Source organism: Neoarius graeffei, chromosome 5, assembly GCF_027579695.1.
Source record: "Neoarius graeffei isolate fNeoGra1 chromosome 5, fNeoGra1.pri, whole genome shotgun sequence".
NCBI lineage: Eukaryota > Metazoa > Chordata > Actinopteri > Siluriformes > Ariidae > Neoarius > Neoarius graeffei.
The window spans coordinates 5,234,728-5,254,698 of NC_083573.1; the positions used below are offsets into that span (position 1 = coordinate 5,234,728).

The 19,971-nt window shown below is 42.4% G+C and overlaps 2 protein-coding genes across 6 annotated transcripts in view; one reads left to right on the top strand and one right to left on the bottom strand.

The window, feature by feature from the left end:
* The window catches only part of LOC132886418 (coiled-coil domain-containing protein 178), a 51,346-nt gene extending 48,418 nt beyond the window's left edge, over positions 1 to 2,928 (bottom strand). The window contains exons 1-4 of the mRNA XM_060921028.1: positions 2,865 to 2,928; positions 2,474 to 2,605; positions 2,001 to 2,058; positions 1,858 to 1,922 (exon numbers count right to left, since the gene is read on the bottom strand). Of these exons, the coding sequence (XP_060777011.1) occupies positions 1,858 to 1,922; positions 2,001 to 2,058; positions 2,474 to 2,605; positions 2,865 to 2,922 (313 nt within the window). The 5' untranslated portion in view covers positions 2,923 to 2,928. The remainder of the gene's footprint in view (positions 1 to 1,857; positions 1,923 to 2,000; positions 2,059 to 2,473; positions 2,606 to 2,864) is intronic.
* Positions 2,929 to 7,453: 4,525 nt separating this feature from the next.
* The window catches only part of dtna (dystrobrevin, alpha), a 30,727-nt gene continuing 18,209 nt past the window's right edge, over positions 7,454 to 19,971 (top strand). For 4 of the 5 annotated variants that reach the window (XM_060921021.1, XM_060921022.1, XM_060921024.1 and 1 more), the window contains exons 1-8: positions 12,921 to 13,096; positions 16,474 to 16,541; positions 17,032 to 17,112; positions 17,381 to 17,594; positions 18,409 to 18,494; positions 18,895 to 19,049; positions 19,154 to 19,259; positions 19,798 to 19,964. In XM_060921021.1, coding sequence (XP_060777004.1) covers positions 13,080 to 13,096; positions 16,474 to 16,541; positions 17,032 to 17,112; positions 17,381 to 17,594; positions 18,409 to 18,494; positions 18,895 to 19,049; positions 19,154 to 19,259; positions 19,798 to 19,964 — 894 coding nt within the window. In that variant the 5' untranslated portion in view covers positions 12,921 to 13,079. Of the gene's footprint in view, positions 7,577 to 12,920; positions 13,097 to 16,473; positions 16,542 to 17,031; positions 17,113 to 17,380; positions 17,595 to 18,408; positions 18,495 to 18,894; positions 19,050 to 19,153; positions 19,260 to 19,797; positions 19,965 to 19,971 lie in introns of those variants that run through there. The other variant, XM_060921023.1, reaches the window with a different exon arrangement.

The window sequence follows — 19,971 nt, forward strand, 5'->3', positions numbered from 1 at the left end:
TTTATTTATTGAGGAAAATGATCCAATATTACATATCTGTGAGTGGCAAAAGTATGTGAACCTTTGCTTTCAGTATCTGGTGTGACCCCCTTGTGCAGCAATAACTGCAACTAAACGTTTGCGGTAACTGTTGATCAGTCCTGCACACCGGCTTGGAGGAATTTTAGCCCGTTCCTCCGTACAGAACAGCTTCAACTCTGGGATGTTGGTGGGTTTCCTCACATGAACTGCTCGCTTCAGGTCCTTCCACAACATTTCCATTGGATTAAGGTCAGGACTTTGACTTGGCCATTCCAAAACATTAACTTTATTCTTCTTTAACCATTCTTTGGTAGAACAACTTGTGTGCTCAGGGTCATTGTCTTGCTGCATGACCCACCTTCTCTTGAGATTCAGTTCATGGACAGATGTCCTGACATTTTCCTTTAGAATTCACTGGTATAATTCAGAATTCATTGTTCCATCAATGATGGCAAGCCGTCCTGGCAAAACGGGCCCAAACCGTGATACTACCACCACCATGTTTCACAGATGGGATAAGGTTCTTATGCTGGAATGCAGTATTTTCCTTTCTCCAAACATAACGCTACCTCGTTTAAACTAAAAAAGTTTTATTTTGGTCTCATCCGTCCACAAAACATTTTTCCAATAGCCTTCTGGCTTGTCCACATGATCTTTAGCAAACTGCAGACGAGCGGCAATGTTCTTTTTGGAGAGCAGTGGCTTTCTCCTTGCAACCCTGCCATGCACACCAGTTGCACATGCATTGTTCAGTGTTCTCCTGATGGTGGACTCATGAAGATTAACATTAGCCAATGTGAGAGAGGCCTTCAGTTGCTTAGAAGTTACCCTGGGGTCCTTTGTGACCTCACCAACTATTACACGCCTTGCTCTTGGAGTGATCTTTGTTGGTTGACCACTCCTGGGGAGGGTAACAATGGTCTTGAATTTCCTCCATTTGTACACAATCTGTCTGACTGTAGATTGGTGGAGTCCAAACTCTTCAGAGATGGTTTTGTAACCTTTTCCAGCCTGATGAGCATCAGCAACGCTTTTCTGAGGTGCTCAGAAATCTCCTTTGCTCGTGCCATGATGCACTTCCACAAACATGTGTTGTGAAGATCAGACTTTGATAGATCCCTGTTCTTTAAATAAAACAGGGTGCCCACTCACTCCTGATTGTCATCCCATTGATTGAAAACACCTGACTCTAATTTCACCTTCAAATTAACTGCTAATCCTAGAGGTTCACATATTTTTGCCACTCACAGATATGTAATATTGGATCATTTTCCTCAATAAATAAATGACCAAGTATAATATTTTTGTCTCATTTGTTTAACTGGGTTCTCTTTATCTACTTTTAGGACTTGTGTGAAAATCTGATGATGTTTTCGGTCATATTATGCAGAAATATAGAAAATTTTAAAGGGTTCACAAACTTTCAAGCACCACTGTAAAATCAGAAACAACGCATAGGTACTCTACACGTAGCAGATAAGTGCTTGGCCAGCTTATCCTTCAAACTATGGACAACTCAAATTCATGAATGATGAAAGCATGATAAATGAGCACACGTTACAATTCCGTGACCTTGATTTCGTATCTCATGGCTTCACTGAGCTGTGAGCACAATGAGGTGCTGATACACAGTAAAGCAAAACTGGATCAAGTGCTATTCTACTGTCTAAGCTGCTGATTAATGAGCGTGGAAGCTATTTTGAGCAATTCAAGTGATCAGGAATTTTTCATGCAGCGATACACTGTCAAAAGTCTCGTCGGATTTTCGAGGTTGAAAATGTCACAGTTTCATTTTTCAAATGCACTGAACCAGACACAGCAGCATTGACCACGTACCATAACAAAGCGCCACGCCTTTGATACGCAGCTCAGTGCGAGTCTTCGAATGGGACGAATCAAACCTTGAATTAAATAAACATACATTATTAACCTGCATTTACAAGACGGAACAGTGATGACACTGCAAGCATGGTGCGTACCTTGAGATGCCGTCGTTTTTTACTTTTCCTTCGGAAATATCATCCTGTTTATCAGATAATGAAATAATCGCAAATTCAGAATTAAACATCAGGGAAGAGGAAGAGTGAGTGTGCAGAAATTTTATGCTTATGCTCCAAAAAAGGCTTTTATCCATTTTCAGTTACATTTAACATCTCGCAAAACAAGCTAGCTCTTGTTATCATTGTAATAGATACAGTTGCTTTCTTTGCCATTGGTGACTCCTTCGATAAATGTATCAGAAATTAATCAATTCTGTACTTTTTTTTAAAATATCCTTTTATGTGGTGCATCAATGATCCAAGTCCCAAAATTAATTAACTTCAACTAATCAAATACAAGGACTCAAATGGCATTGTTGTATAAATGCTAATTATATCGGAAAATGTGTTTTGCGGTTTCCGTTATGCTCCAAGCTCTTAACATTCAGTCCAACCTGTCGGTGTTGGTTTTACCTGTTGGACCCAGTGGTCCAGTTTGTCCGTGAGTTCCTGGATGTGGCACATTGCTTTACTCACGCATGGTGTTGGACTGTTTGCTAGTGCACATGTTTGGCTTGAGTGCACTTTTTGCAGTTCCCCTCGATCTGAAAAACAAATCAGGGAACACAATTTACATTTTTTTATTGTTTCCACTGAGAAAAGATACAATAAGAAGCCTGATATCTTCTCAGTGTCCGGTGCTGTTTGCCAGATGGATGTGCACCATGCTTTACACAGTTGACTTTGACTATAACAATGAGGAGAACACTTGTGAGTATGCTGTGATTGGAAAATAATCACCTACAATGTGGTGTGATGACGATATATCAGTTTTTATGCGTTTGTCGTCACTCTCATAATCACCTTGTAAATTGTCTCCGCCTTCCCTTGAAGGCCGGTTTAGGACTTCAACATCCGGCATGGCATGAGATCTAGTAACAGAGAGAAAAAATTGTAAAACTGAGATCAACAGCACTGTGTTTTGGAGTTCCCTTAGAGGCTGGGTCCAAAAATCCTCTTCTCTCTACACAGGCAAAAAGTGAAGCTGTTTTGATGGACTGACATATTTGAGTCAATAATTTTCACAGATTAAAGATAAAATATGTTTGATAAATAATTTCTGAATCTGAATCTTCACATCCTTTCTCTGGAAAGTGAGCTCACAAAACCAGTGCTTACTTTCCTGAGAAACATTAAATGAATCGATTCTTTTTGAAAGCATCATTTCTGAAGAATCGATTCGGGAGCATGAACAAATTAAAATGAGAGGCTTTCAAACAAACAAACAAACAAAAAACATATAAATGCTTTATAAAATATGTATGTAAATATATCTAAATTGGAATTTGTGGTTGTGTTCCTTCAGAGGTTAGGGACAGAAATGATTTGAACTGTAGTGGCAATTATTGAGCCAATCGATTCTTTCTGAATCACTCGTTTCAGAGGAATTGATTCGTAAAGAATCTTGAACATTTCAGCAGAGACCTATTTTATTATTTATATTTGTTTTGTACAGACTAGAGTCATGTTAAGAGAGACAAATTGTTTATAATAAATGATATTTCATCAATGTGAAGTATCCCTCTTTTGTTTCATATTTATTCACTGAAAAAAAAAAAGCTAACGAATTAGCCATGTTCACTCGAATAAAGCGAGTCAGTTAACTTACCGGGTTTTGTCCAAGTTCAAACACGGGATTATTATTCATTAGTTTAACCGTAATTAGTCTGTAATTTCAGTTTATTTTGGTGTAAAAAGCTGTTTTGTTAGTTTTTGTGAAATGGCCGTTTAGCTCCAGCTAATGTTTCTCTGTCTTCCCTTTTGTGCACTGAGGTAAAACGGTTGCCTAGCAACAAGCAAGCAAGCGCGCTCGTGCACTCTGTGTCCAGGAGGGAGTGACAGACAGACAGACAGACAGACAGACAGACAGACAGGTTTTATTTATAAAGACATAAATGAATGAATAAATAAATCTACAGACAGACAGATACATCTGACAGTTCATTTTTAAATCCATGAATGAATGAATAAATTAATGACAGATAGATTTTATAACTTATTAGCAAATATCAATAAATTGAGAATTATTACACATACACATTTTCGATTCTCATTCATTCATTTGGATTGACAGCATTGCAATATTGTTAGCATGTCGCTAATCCGACACGTATTACGTCACTCTACCCAAAGGAGAGTATGAGCGTTGAATATGGCTTACGATATTGCATGGTTGTCAAGACAAGATGACGTCACACATCAGAGATGCAAAACTTTGTGACAATTTGTCAACAAACATAGCCGCCAGGTTTCCATCCAGCCACTTGTCCGCTTATCCTGTGTAGGGCCGCGGGCGAGCTGGAGCCTATCCCAGCTGACTATAGGCGAGAGGCGGGATACACCCTGGACAAGGTCATGGCAGTGCTGACACACAGAGACAAACAACCATTCACACTCACATTCACACATAAGGTCAATTTCGAGCCACTAATTATCCTAACCTGCATGTCTTTGAACTGTGGAGGAAACCAGAGCACGCGGAGAAACACAGAAAGGCCCTCGCCGGTCGCTGGGCTAGAACCCAGAACCTTGCTGTGAGGCGACAGCGCTAATCATGACACCACCGTGCTGCTGCCACCGCCAGGTTTGCTTTGTTAAATACGGAAGATTTTGAGAGAGAAAGATGCGTTGAACACCCGAAAGGAATGTGTATATATCATCATAATATTGGCTGGGTTTTTTTTTTTGTAGTATATCAGATATATTCCATTCAGCTTTTTATCTTCGACTTGTTCAGTCTCACATGCTAGCTGAATTGAAAAATATATCTGATCTGAGCCAATATTATTTAATTATTATACATACAGGACACCGGCTAGTGGTAGCGTGTCCGCCTCTTGATCGGGAGATCGCGAGTTCTATTCACGGTTGGGTCATACCAAAGACCATCATAAAAATGGTGCCTACTACCATCTGGCAAGGCACGCTGCAATACAGATGCGAGTAGGGGAGTTAAACTCTTGTGGTTACCAGAGGACTGGCCCCCCACTGTAACCCTAGCTATGTAATAGGCGAGAGGCCGAGGGCTGCAGAAACGGAGATCGGCGCCACCCGATGCGCCATATGGCACGGGAAGGACTTTAGACTTTTTTTTTAGACATACAGGACACTTTTTCGATGGAATAAAAACGTGCTCTATTCCCTTCTATCCATCATCTGTAGCTGCTTATCCTGTTCTACAGGGTCGCAGGTAAGCTAGACCCTATCCCAGCTGACTATGGGCGAGAGGCGGGGTACACCCTGGACAAGTCGCCAGGTTATCACAGGGCTCTATTCCCTTCTAGTGGGTTTCGTTCATTTGGTTTGATCGCATGCAATATTGTTCGCATATCGCTTATCCGACGTGTATTATGTCACTCAACCCAATGGAGAATGAGCGTTGAATATGGTTGTCAAGACAACATGACGTCACACAACGGAGATGTAAAACTTCCACGCTAGCCAGCGACTGTGACAATTTGTAAACAAACATGGCCGCCACGTTTGCTTCGTTAAATACGGAAGATTTTGAGAGAATTTTGAATGTATTATCTCATCTCATTATCTCTAGCCGCTTTATCCTTCTACAGGGTCGCAGGCAAGCTGGAGCCTATCCCAGCTGACTACGGGCGAAAGGCGGGGTACACCCTGGACAAGTCACCAGGTCATCACAGGGCTGACGCATAGACAAACAACCATTCACATTCACGGTCAATTTAGAGTCACCAGTCAACCTAACCTGCATGTCTTTGGACTATGGGGGAAAGTAGAACAGGATAAAGTGGCTAAAGATAATAAGATGAGATTATGTTGACTGGCTTTTTTTCGTGGTACTGTATATCAGATATATTCCATTCAGCGACTCGTCTTCGACTCCTTCAGTATCATGCTCGCTGAATGGAATATATCTGATGAACCACTCAGCGCCAGCCAATATTATTTGATAATTATAAAAACAGGACACTTTTTCAATGGAATAAAACGTGTGTTCTAGTCCCTTCTATCCATCCATCCATTATCTGTAGCCGCTTATCCTGTTCAACAGGGTCGCAGGCAAGCTGGATCCTATCCCAGCTGACACCCTGGACAAGTCACCAGGTTATCGCAGGGTTCTATTCCCTTCTAGCGGGTTTCGTTCATTTGGTTTGATAGCATGCAATATCGTTAGCATATCGCTTATCCGATGTATATTACGTCACTCAACCGAATGGAGAATGAGCGTTGAATATGGTTGTCAAGACGACACGTCGGAGATGTAAAACTTCCATGCTAGTGAGCGACTGTGGCAATTTGTAAACAAACATGGCCGCCAGGTTTGGTTCGTTAAATACGGAAGATCTCATTTCATTATCTCTAGCCGCTTTATCCTGTTCTACAGGGTCGCAGGCAAGCTGGAGCCTATCCCAGCTGACTACGGGCGAAAGGCAGGGTACACCCTGGACAAGTCGCCAGGTCATCACAGGGCTGACACAGACACAGACAACCATTCACACTCACATTCACACCTACGCTCAATTTAGAGTCACCAGTTAACCTAACCTGCATGGCTTTGGACTGTGGGAGAAACCGGAGCACCCGGAGGAAACCCACGCGGACATGGGGAGAACATGCAAACTCCGCACAGAAAGGCCCTCGTTGGCCGCGGGGCTCGAACCCGGACCTTCTTGCTGTGAGGTGTATAATAATAATAATAATAATAATGGCAGGCGTCACGGTGGTGTAGTAGTTAGCACAAGACCATTCTAGCTGAATGGAATATATCTGATATACCACGAAAAAAAGACAATCAATATTATTTAAATATTCAGCTACAAAGAAAAAAATATACAGAAATGCAACAAAACTAACCAACTGTGATAGTGGTGCAAAAATAAATAAATAAATAAATAAATAAATAAGGGGCGGCACGGTGGTGTAGTGGTTAGCGCTGTCGCCTCACAGCAAGAAGGTCCTGGGTTCGAGCCCCGTGGCCGGCGAGGGCCTTTCTGTGCGGAGTTTGCATGTTCTCCCCGTGTCCGCGTGGGTTTCCTCCGGGTGCTCCGGTTTCCCCCACAGTCCAAAGACATGCAGGTTAGGTTAACTGGTGACTCTAAATTGAGCGTAGGTGTGAATGTGAGTGTGAATGGTTGTCTGTGTCTATGTGTCAGCCCTGTGATGACCTGGCGACTTTCGCCTGTAGTCAGCTGGGATAGGCTCCAGCTCGCCTGCGACCCTGTAGAAGGATAAAGCGGCTAGAGATAATGAGATGAGATAAATAAATAAATAAAAAGTCAGCGTGAATCAAGCGAGTCGACACTCACGATTCGACTCCGCAAAGGAATCGAATCAGCAAAGTGACTCGCCCGCGCCAGTTGATTCCTCGCAGAGAGATTTCGCATGACGTAATCGAAAGAGACGGCGCTCGAGACGGGAAAGAAAGCGCGTGCAGGAAAGACGGCGGTTCCGGTTCCACAGCATGGCGGTGTTCTCCAGCTCGGCTTTGATCTCCTGAGCGGCTCTTTTCATTCATGAACAGCTGGAGGTTTTGTCTCGCGCTGGTGAGTAGCAAGTGCAGTTCAAGCTGGCGCTCTGGACTCTGCACAAACCACAAGATCTGAATGAAGTCATGCTTTTTCCTGTTTTTGATTGTTTTGTTTATTTAAAAAAAATGCATGAACAGAGCAATGATGCAAAAAGCATTTCAGAGGACTGCTGAAGATAAGTAGTGCGGACTGAGAAGAAGGAGTGCAGCATTGCTTTGGAAACGTCATGAGCGTCTGTTGTCACTGTGCATCTGCTTATTTCTCCTCCTCCTCCCTATTATCTCATCTCATCTCATTCTCTCTAGCCGCTTTATCCTGTTCTACAGGGTCGCAGGCGAGCTGGAGCCCATCCCAGCTGACTACGGGCGAAAGGCGGGGTTCACCCTGGACAAGTCGCCAGGTCATCACAGGGCTGACACATAGACACAGACAACCATTCACACTCACATTCACACCTACGCTCAATTTAGAGTCACCAGTTAACCTAACCTGCATGTCTTTGGACTGTGGGGGAAACCGGAGCACCCGGAGGAAACCCACGCGGACACGGGGAGAACATGCAAACTCCGCACAGAAGGGCCCTTGCCAGCCACGGGACTCGAACCCAGGACCTTCTTGCTGTGAGGCAACAGTGCTAACCACTACACCACCGTGCCGCCCCCTCCCTATTATTATTATTATATTTTTTTTTTGCATGCACATTGTGTGGACTGTTCTCTCCTTGATAATTTGCTGACTGATTTTGTTTCATTTTTTAACAAATTGCAATTATTTTCATTACATGCAATTAACACTTCAATTAAAATGCAAATTGTTGAAACTATGATTCATAAAAGTAATAGCACAAGACCATCCTCTAGGCCACAGATTCCTTCCTGCTCCTGAAGAACCCCTAGTGTTGCATAGTTTACTATCTATCTATCTATCTATCTATCTATCTATCTATCTATCCCACCCACTTTAACTCAAGAATGAACTGATGAGTTGAATCTGCTGTTTCTGAGATGAGAAAAGACTCCACAGTCTCAGCCAGGGGATTCTCTCCAGGCCCAGAGTTGGGTATCTGTCCATTCAGTCGCCTGATATCCAAATCAATCCAATAGGTGTTTGCAAACTCAGACAGACAATTGGGTCGTGAACTCTTCGGAATATTTCATGACGCACTCCATGGACTGTATTTGCGAGCTTGTTTTTAAACCAGATCCCAAAGAGTCATTCCAGACAGCTGTGTGTCTCATATTACAAATTAAACTGTGACTCAAGTTCTTGTTTTCAAATGAAAATGCACACTGCGTTATCAAGAAATGATTCATTTGTAAAATGCTGAGCTCACTTAAGGGAGTTGTGTGTGAACAGAATTACAGGGGCGCCAGTATTTATGGTTTCGCTGCAGGATTTACAAGTTTCAACCCATTTCTACAGCAACAGGGGAGTCCAAAACTACGCATGTTCGCTTTCTTACAACATGTCTCAAAACAAATGCAAACAAAAAAGTCAATTCAAATGCTTCCCTTCTTGCTGACTTTCACTTTTGACATGTGAATTTGCAAGTTATGGATTGGTAAGCTAATAGAAAACAAGTGGGCGGGGCTGGAATCTGGTTGGTCGGTGCAATAAAAGAAAGAGCTGCTAATTGTAATTATGATGTCGCGCCACAGTGGACTTTACGCATTCCACCGATAAACCTGAGGGGTTTTCGATTTTCTTGTTAGCATTGTTAGCACCTCTGAATGAATCTTTGCACCAAAAAAACCCCAAAATTTTGTTGCCAAATCTTACAAAGAACAGAAAAATATAAGGTCCAGTCACGTAATCATGGTTGGTTAAAACTAGCAGACTGAAACAGCTTTATTCTCAAAACTCAATGCAACACAAAGTGAACGTGGCTGTTCCAACATTTTTGGCAGCCAAGATGGAGATGGAACCCCTGCCAACACTGATCCCTGGCAGTCCTGGAATTTCTACCCCCTCCCTCGAGTTACGAGAACAGAACTGAACGACTGAGCCAGTTCTGTCCTCGATGGATTGTTGTATCTGGGGTGTAGTTGGGAAAACGTTGCAATGGCGAAACAAAGGACGGAAATAAACATCCATATTACCTTAAGCTTAACCCGAAGAAGGTTCGTATTTACACGAACTCGTTTTCTGAACAAGTTTCTTTCCGACTTGGGCAAATTAATGACACAAAGGACACAGAACGTAGTCATTTCCTTTAATCACAGGTCTATCGTAAGAGGATCTTCATCGTAAAGTTTGACCTGGAGAATACACATTTAATGTTTTAGAATCGAGCCAACATTTTTTTTTCATGCAACAAGTAATAATCCTAAAAGAGAGCTGACTTTGCACATTCTAAAACTGGCTTAATCAGCTCTTAAACAAAGAGAAGAATCAGGACTCCAGCCTTAAATAAACAGTCGTTTCTCAAATTCCTCTTCAGCCAGTGTTCACACAGAAGACTTGCTGTTGTTGAAAACAGCTGTAAATGTGTCAGGAACGACCAGGACGTCCAATTCACTGAGTTCCGTGCTGACATGGGAATGTTTCGCATCAAAATTAATGTTCCGTGTCATAACAATACTGAGTACTGAAAGCAGTGAGAGTTATGGCACTGTTATTGAGTGGAACTTCACAAGAATCTGGCAGGTTTTTTTTTTTTATTTCAGGAACACAGCAGCACATTTCCATCGCAGACCCGATAAATAAACCCATGTGCAATGTCGAGACATGAGTGTTATTTCCTGTATCGTGAATTAACTAGATCTGCAGTAAAACAGCGTGAGGGTGTGAAGGATTCCGAGGCGGATGTGTAGCATTCCGTGTAGGCTTTGGTTAAAGGTATCAAAGCTGAAGAGCACAGGTCGGTAAACAATAAAAACAAACAAACAAACCCAACAATATTGACAAATAAGCAACTCCGTAAGAAGTAACCTGCATGACATGCAGACTATGACAAACATGACTGTGTCATTTACCTGTCATAAGTTGTCATAACAGTTGACGTCCATATATCGCAGTGTCATGTTACCATTTTCACGATTGGTGCCATGTTATGTCATGACGTCATTCTCTGCCGAGTGTACTCTTTGTCATTTTGTCATGTTTGATGTGATGACAGCTGATGTCATGATATCTATCTATGTCAGGTGTACTCTGTCTTGTGACACTGATGACATGACTTCAATCTATGCCAAGTGTGCTCGACAGTACGTCAAGTTACGATGCATGATGTCATGACAGTTTGTCATGATGTCAAACGATGCTCAGGATGCTCTCTGTCATGCGACAATAGCTTATGTCATGACATCAAGCTATGACAAGAATGCTGTGTTGTATTACGTTTGAAGTCGTGACAGGTTATGTCATGATGGCAGTGTGCTCTATGTCATGTGACATTTGATGACATGACATCAATGTTGCCAAGTATATCAAGTGTGCACTGTCATGTGGTGAACATTTGATGGAATGACAGCTGACATCACGTCAGCAAATGAGACCAAGTGTGATGTATGTCATGATGTCATTCTGTGCCAAGTGTGCTATGAAGTTATGTTTTGGCATCATGACACGTCACGATAGCTGAAGTCATGGCAGCAAACTATGCCAAGTGTGCTGCATGTCATGACATCATTCTGTGCCAGGTGTGCTTGTAAGTTTTGTGACGTTATGATAGCTTCAGTCATGGCACCAAATTAAGTCAAGTGTCCCATGTGCTATGTCATGTGACATTTAATGGCATGACATAAGTCCATGTCACCATGACTTTGGATGTCATGTGCACCATGTCATGACATCATTCTATGCCAAGTGTGCTAAGTTATGTTGTGACATCATGACATCACGATAGCTAAAATCATGACAGCAAACTATGCCAAGTGTGCTGCATGTCATGACGTCATTCTGTGTCAAGTGTGCTACGAAGCAATGTTGTGACATCATGACACCTCTATAGCTTAAATCATGACAGCAAACTATGCCAAGTGTGCTGCATGTCATGACGTCATTCTGTGCCAAGTGTGCTACGAAGTTATGTTGTGACATCATGACACATCACGATAGCTTAAATCATGACAGCAAACTATGCCAAGTGTGCTGCATGTCATGACGTCATTCTGTGCCAAGTGTGCTACGAAGCAATGTTGTGACATCATGACATCTCTATAGCTTAAATCATGACAGCAAACTATGCCAAGTGTGCTGCATGTCATGACATCATTCTGTGCCAAGTGTGCTACGAAGTTATGTTGTGACATCATGACACATCACGATAGCTAAAATCATGACAGCAAACTATGCCAAGTGTGCTGCACGTCATGACGTCATTCTGTGTCAAGTGTGCTACGAAGCAATGTTGTGACATCATGACACCTCTATAGCTTAAATCATGACAGCAAACCATGCCAAGTGTGCTGCATGTCATGACGTCATTCTGTGTCAAGTGTGCTACGAAGTTATGTTGTGACATCATGACACATCACGATAGCTTAAATCATGACAGCAAACTATGCCAAGTGTGCTGCATGTCATGACGTCATTCTGTGCCAAGTGTGCTACGAAGCAATGTTGTGACATCATGACATCTCTATAGCTTAAATCATGACAGCAAACCATGCCAAGTGTGCTGCATGTCATGACGTCATTCTGTGCCAAGTGCGTTACTAAGTTATGTTGTGACATGACACATCATGAAAGACTAAGTCATAACAGCAAATTAAGTCAAGTGTGCCCAATGACATTTAAAAGCATAAGTCCGTGTCACCGTGACTTTGCATATCATGTGCACTCGTGTCATGACATCAATCTCTGCCAAGTCGAAGATAACACTGTTGTATTATTGGACATCAACTGTTATGACCGCTCATGACATGGTGTATTGAAGTAAAGCATTACTGAAATGAATGTGAATTAATTGTATGGATATGTTTTCTTTGTCTCGACACGTCTTGAAGCTTTATTCCTCTTACATCACAGCAAATTTCAACGATTTCAATAGCAAAGACCCCGTGAATGAGCTGTTGCGATAGCAACGATCAGGTATTAAAATGAGCACATTACTGCGAACCTGTGATTTGCCTCGGAGCTGGAACTACGATCAGAGCTGCTGTTCGAGATTCTCATAATACAGGTCATTACCATGAATTAGGACTGTACCAGTGTCGGTCATATATTAGATTTATCCTCAGCTCCTGCTCCCTATTCTCCTTCTTTTAATTACGTGCACGCAGAGTGCCTGTATGAGGCGAAAGGCGCCAGAAAGAGACCCAGCAAGTGCAACCGGAGCTAAGGCAGCCGCCTGAGCCGAGCAGGAATGTAAGGCTCGCTCATTTGAAGTTAAAGATAGAGGCAGCTCAGGCTGGAGCTGACAGTTTCTAATTTCAGCCGGCTGCTCTCGCTTCACTGCACTGCTTTTGTTGTGGTGCTCGGGCCTATTGAGGAAGCAAGAGGGACGTCTACGGAAGGAGCAACATTACAGGCAACACAACTTTGTCAATACGAGAGAGAGAGAGAGAGAAAGACCATGGTGCTCTCCGGCGGGTACGTCTTCACACAAACTGCTTGTTTAGATGAAAAGCCCGGCTACAGTCATGCTAATTTTTGGAACCTTGTGTTGCACTTGAATATTGACAGTGAACATTTTGTCCTGGTTCAGATATACTCAGTGATATACTATCTATTATTATTATGGTTCGACATGCCGTGCGTATCAACTGTTGCCTGGTGTCAGTGCTTTCCTGGATAAAGGGCAGGACATTCTCTAAACCTAATCATGCATTGCACGCTGATGAAAAGAGCAGGCTTGGAAGAGCGTGGTCAACTGTCAGATTTTCACCCTGCGACGGTGGAAATAAAGCACAGTTACGTATTTCAGCATCACGCTGCTCAAGTTTCATTCTGATTGCTCAGATGACGTCGATTACTTTTCTGGAAAAGCAGCTCTGATAGTACTTCTGTTATTAATGCGATTCTCTAGTAACACCTTCGAGAGTGACTTGTACGGCAGATGTTCACCATCAACGGATTTTACAAATGTGTGTTTGTTTATTTAACAGTTATGGAAGGAGTCTTCAGTGTCAGTGATGAACCTAGAAACCTAATGACACCTCCAATGATGACATAACTGACAAAGAAAGCTCAAATGATGTTAAATAATAAGATGGAAAAGAAAGTGATAATTTTTTTTTTTTTTTTTGTAAAATCAGTTTTGCACAAGGACTTCTCTCAAAAGTGACTCCAGTGGATAATTTTTCTGGACTTTTTCTAACTTTGGCTATCAGGACCAGGGCTTTGAACCAGAATTTTTTTCCTATTGGTTCGTTCCGAACAGAATTTTAACGTTTCCGGTTTTGGGTTCCACCATTAAATAGACGTTCCCGAACCGGTTAGAACAAAAAAATTTCGTTCCCGGAACGGTTAATTACGTTCCCTGTCAGCTGTTTAACAAATGGCTATAAAATTATGTCTCTGTCTCATCCAGCTTAAGCCAAATGTAGGCTAATTCTATTACAACCTTCGTTAAATAAGACAAGAAATAATTCAAAACAATTATTATTTCAAATGTTGGCGATTTGGATTCTCAGTATGTCTTCCCATCTACACAAACAGAAAAAGTGCCAAAAATGAAAGATAATTCGTTTAGTGTGTTACCAAAGGCTAGTCAGGCCCTATGCATTGATAGGCTAACAGAGGTTAACGTCATTTAATGTTCGCGAGCCTCTCATTAACGTGGACAAATATATTGATATCGTGTTTGAAATTGACGTTTTTGAATAACGATAGACTGCAATATTTACCTCTTATTTAAGATGTGGAGACGTGATAGTAGTCCACCCTCCCGCTCTCTCCATTCAGTCAGCGAACGTCACACAGGAAGTGAACCCCAGCGGGTCATAGAAACTTGCGCAGGAGAAGAATGACTTTTTTATTTGTAGGCTACGGAAACTTTGAGGAACGAAATAAAAACCGGTATTAACCGGTTACCATTATTTTTAATAAGAGTTTCTGTTCCGGAGCATAAAAAATAAAGTTCCTGGTTTCTTTTCTGTTCCATGTGAAATAGAAAAAGTTCCCGGTTTTCGTTTTCGTTCCTTGAACCGGTTCAAAGCCCTGATCAGGACCGACAAAAATAATCGTCCGTGGCTGAAGTTCAAGTGCAAGGTGCCCGACTCACCTTGATGGTTCCACATCGATCCCCTCAAGCAGTGGTTCTGAAACGTTTTTTTTGCCAGGGATCCTCCTTTAATATGGATGCATTTCAGAAGAATTATTAAAATGTTTGGATCATATTTTTGGAGAGCTTTCTCTTCCTGAACTTTACACCAATAGAACATATTCGGTCCGAGTTGACTTTGGTGCTTGGACCTCTTAATATAACATCTTGTGTTAGAGCACTTGAGACTGGTATTGGTCCCGATACCGGTCTCAGGGCCACTTTTTGAAGGTCTCGGTCTCGACCGCATTTTTACTTGGTTGTGTGTCGGTCTTGGACGTAAAGGACTCGGGATTTTACGTCAAGACCGGTCAAAACCACAACTGTGGGGATTTCACGAAATTGCCTGTGCGTTACCTGATTTATTTGTTAACATAATTACTGTCATTGGATGTAAAACTTCCTGTTTCAAATGCGACCAATAACGTGACTCATTGCTAATTTGAAATTTTCGTTACTGTTAATTGCTGTCACCCCTCCCCCGCCACACCCACTGGTCAGGTCCTGGTCTTGACTCGGTCTGGTCCTGCCTTGGTCTCAGTCTTGACTTGGTCTCAACCCCTCAAGGTCTTGGTCTTATCTCAATTTTGATACTCTGGTGTTGGTCATGACTTGGTCTCGGTGTAGATGGTCTTAACGACAACACGTCGCATTGTCGATAATGTGGGTTGTGATTTCCTCCATTGTAACAAAATAAAAAAAACTCAGTTAAGTTTCAGAGAACCCTGGGGGTCCCTGGACTGCACTTTGAGAACCACAGCCTGTAAGTCTTAAAATCCCCCCCACCACCACCACTCAAATCATCTGTGTGTCGGACACAAGATTTCGCCAGGTTTTTCTTCACTGTACAAGTGTCTGAGGTGTTTTTATTTGACTGTCGATTCAAGATAATCAGTTGCCTTTAAACCCTAAAAAGAAAAAAAAATGGGATAGAAAATATGGACTGAATGAAAGTGTTTTTCCTCCCCCTTTGCTACTGAATTTAATATGATAGAACATAAAAACTAAAAAAAAAGACTAATAAGATGACACATGACTGATTTGTTGAACTGAGCAAAATGGCTTCCACGCTTATAAAATAGCACTTGATCCAGCACATCTTATTTCTTTGCATTTAATCTACGTTTTCAACGCCAGGCTCTGACAGTTATTCCATGAGCGCAACTCATGAGAATGTAATGTGTGGGTGTGGGTTTCATACGTAGAGAGATGATACTGCAACATACTGTGAGCTCAGTGTGCACTAATGTTAGGACTGGTGGAAACATCGCACGGAAACCTTAATTCTTAGACCACACTTCATCCCTCACTGTTCTCCCACGGCCGTGGTACGCTGTCTGGTTTCACCTTCCTTTTGGGACATGGATGATTGGATTCCCTGTTGCTGTAGCGATGTATCACATGATCAGGATGACAGGGTTAGCTGGGTGCAGTCAGCCATGGCTCTTCACCATTGTGCTCACGCTTGTCTTTGTCCTGCTTTGCAGCGACAGACTGTACTTTCTGACTAATAGAAGAGTGTGCATGCTTTAACCTCATCGTCACATATACAAAGAACATCGCTGATTATCTTCATACCCCACTGGTTTACTGTAACATGATTAGACGCAGTTAATTGGACTTTAAATATCCATCGTGAGACCGATCATGGTCACGGAGGAGCACAAAGTATCTCAGATCTTTTGTTGTTTGTTCTGTTTGGCAGAATGATCGAGGGAGCTGAGCGGAGCAGCAGCACCATGGCAGACAGAAGACAATTGTTTGCTGAGATGCGTAAGTGTCATAATGGTTTTTCTTTTCAATTAACACCAAACCCTTGAAGGAAAAAAGCAAACCGCAACAATGTTTCCACACATGGATGCAAGTTCATAAAGTGAATGTTTTTGAAGGTCCATGAAACAGATTAATAACTTTATAGCAGTTAAAAGTTGTTTCATGACATTTAGCAGATGCTCGTATCCAGAGTGACATACAACATACCCAGAGCACCCTGGGAAGCAGTTGGGGGTTAGGTGCCTTGCTCAAGGGCACTTCAGCCATTCCTGCTGGTCCAGGGAATCGAACCAAACTTTTTGGTCCCAAAGCTGCTTCTCTAACAATCAGGCCATGGCTTCCAGACAATAGCTTGGATGATTCCCAAGGAGCCACAAAATGCATAAACTCCTCCTTTGACACTGACGTTGTAGACTCCTTCCATAAATGCGAAACCCCACCCCGTCTTGTCCCGGAACACGTCACCATATCAACATTGTTCTCATTTCAGGTGCTCTTCAGTTGGATTCCATCAGACTTTCCACCTACAGAACTGCATGCAAGCTCCGATTCATTCAGAAGAGGTGCAATTGTGAGTACGAGTGCCAAAATCCAAGTGCAACACTTTTCATTCGTTACATTTGAGCGTGCACGAGAAACAAGTAAACAGTCTCTCTTACCTCGAACTCTTAAACAAACAAACAAAAAAAAAACCACTTCCTCTGGACAGACCAACTGTACTTGTTAGTTGTCGGTTGAATTAAACCTGAAATGTGTACAACTTTTGTAAAAACTCTCACTGGGTTGACAATGGTCTCATGATCCTACCAACCATTTTCATCCTTCCTCTGTGCTTGCAGTGCACTTAGTGGACATCTGGAACATTATCGAAGCCTTCCGGGAGAATGGCCTTAACACCATGGACCTCAACACGGAGTTCTCAGTGGCTCGACTTGAAGCAATACTGTCCACGATCTTCTTCCAGCTGAACAAGCGGATGCCCACTACACACCAGATCAACGTGGAGCAGTCTGTGTTACTTCTGCTCAACTTCTTGCTGGCGGCATATGACCCGTAAGACCTCAGGTTCTTTCGTGTGAATGGAGTCGGACCCAAGCAGGGTTGTCTGGTATAAACGGACTCGCAGGGCTAAACCATTCCACGTTTTCAAGGAGATACACTTCAGCAGGGGTTTGGTTTTCATTATTTCGGTGATTTGCCATTTAGAAATGTTGTTTTGACTTTTGTGGAAGTAAGAACAACAGAATTACAAATGGTCATCAGTAAAAATAGTCGAAAGTCCTTCCTACGTTGTGCAATCAGGCGCTGCCGATCTCTGTTTCCATAGCCCTCGGCCTCTCGCCTATACAGCTAGGGTTACAGTGGGGGGCAAGTCCTCCGGTAACCGCGAGAGTTTGACTTCCCTACTGTTATCTGTATTGCAGCGTGCCTTACCAGACGGCAATAGGTACCATTTTTATGATCGTCTTTGGTATGACCCGGCTACGAGTAGAACTCGTGATCTCCCGAACGAGAGGCGGACACGCCAACCACTAAACCAACTCGCAGTTCATAAGTAAAAATACATTGGTACAATGCACTGAAGAAGGAAGCTGGGGCTGATTTCTGTCCAGCCCAAGATGTATTCCTGACAGTCATGACAAGTGATTACATTTTATTTGCATCTCAGACAATTGTGAAGAAATAGTGAAGTTCTCCACCTAACTTTAATGCTAACTCGAGCTTGTTCTTGGGTTTTCGAGTCCAATTCTCCTCAGCGTTGAGTGATTAGGAGGCCCGATACTTTCAACATTTCAGAGGCATGCTGTTGTAGGATAGGATTGAACGTATCGAGTGCTTTTAATGAATCTTTCCCTTTTTCTTGTAGGGAAGGTCTTGGGAAGATCTCGGTATTTGTCGTGAAGATGGCGCTTGCGACATTATGTGGAGGGAAGATTATGGACAAATTAAGATGTAAGCCACCTTGAATTCTACCTCTGGGCTGATTTGAGTAATGTTGATTGATGGAACTTAAGCTAAAGAGCATAATGTGTCCTTTTATCATGATTTAACAAGGTCACAGAAAGTCAGCTTCAGTTTTTAAACACATCCTTGACCTTGTCTCATACAGTATCTCGTCACCAATGGCTATTATTTGGCCAATGTGGTCTAGTCACTTACGATCACCTCTCAAATAGCCTCGTGATACTCTATGTTAATGGTTGGAATTTTTTTTCAACAAATGTCGATCAAATATATGATCAAAACCTTGTGCAGTGGTCTTGTGGATTCTTCTCCCAAGTCTGGATAAGGACCTGAAGAAAGACAAACCTTTGACCATTTACATTCTTTCTTTTCTGTCACTGTTGCTCAGATATTTTTTCTCAGATAGCAGATCCCACAGGCATGATGATCTATTCCCAGTTTGACCAGTTCTTGAAGGAGGTGCTCAAGCTTCCCGTTACCGTTTTTGAAGGACCGTCTTTTAGCTATACCGAGCAGACCGCTAGGACTTGCTTTGCGCAACATGTAGGTAAAACTTTACCAGTTACATTTTGCGGTTTCATTTTCGCTGTGAATTTTTTTTTCTCTGGGAAATCGATGCATGAATCTGGTTGTGTTTTTTACTACAGAAACAGGTTTCTCTGAACATGTTCCTGGACACCTTGATGTCCGATCCTCCGCCACAGTGTCTTGTATGGTTGCCACTTATGCATCGGCTGGCTAATGTCGAGAACGGTGAGGTTTTTATGTATCATCTTCTCAAGTCAAAATACCTGTACCCCTGAACGTTTAGCCAATTAGCCCATTATTGTGCAGCAAAACAAACAAGTGCTTCAGTTAATAATGACACCACACACCGAAATGAAGAAAATACAGAATGCGATCTTTGCGACTTTGACCTTCGCATGGTTGTTGGTTCTTGGCCTGGTTGATGAGAACAATGGCTATTACTGGTCTGAGCTGACAGGCCTTATATAAGCACTCTGGATAACCGTGCTGAGCAGAAAAACATCTCCGAATGCACAACCTTGAGGACGACGAGATACACCAGCAGGGTTCCAAGAACAGGAATCGGAAATGCGTCTTCTGCATGCTGATGCAGATATTTGGAGCATTGGAGCTTGAACTTTTGTATATATATTAATGTGTACATTTTTGCTTTGAAGCTACAGCTACAATTCTGTCGCAACATAATCAGGAATCAGGATGGCATGAGTCCGTGTGAAATGAGTAAACAGAACATAAGGGCTTATGTTGTGTCCTTCACCCGTAGTCTTCCACCCAGTTGAGTGCGCCTACTGCCACAGCCAAAGCATGATGGGATTTCGCTACCGTTGCCAACAATGCCATAATTACCAGCTCTGTCAGGAGTGTTTCTGGAAGGGACATGCTTCTGGCTTCCATAGCAACCAGCACCAGATGAAGGAATACACATCATGGGTAAGAC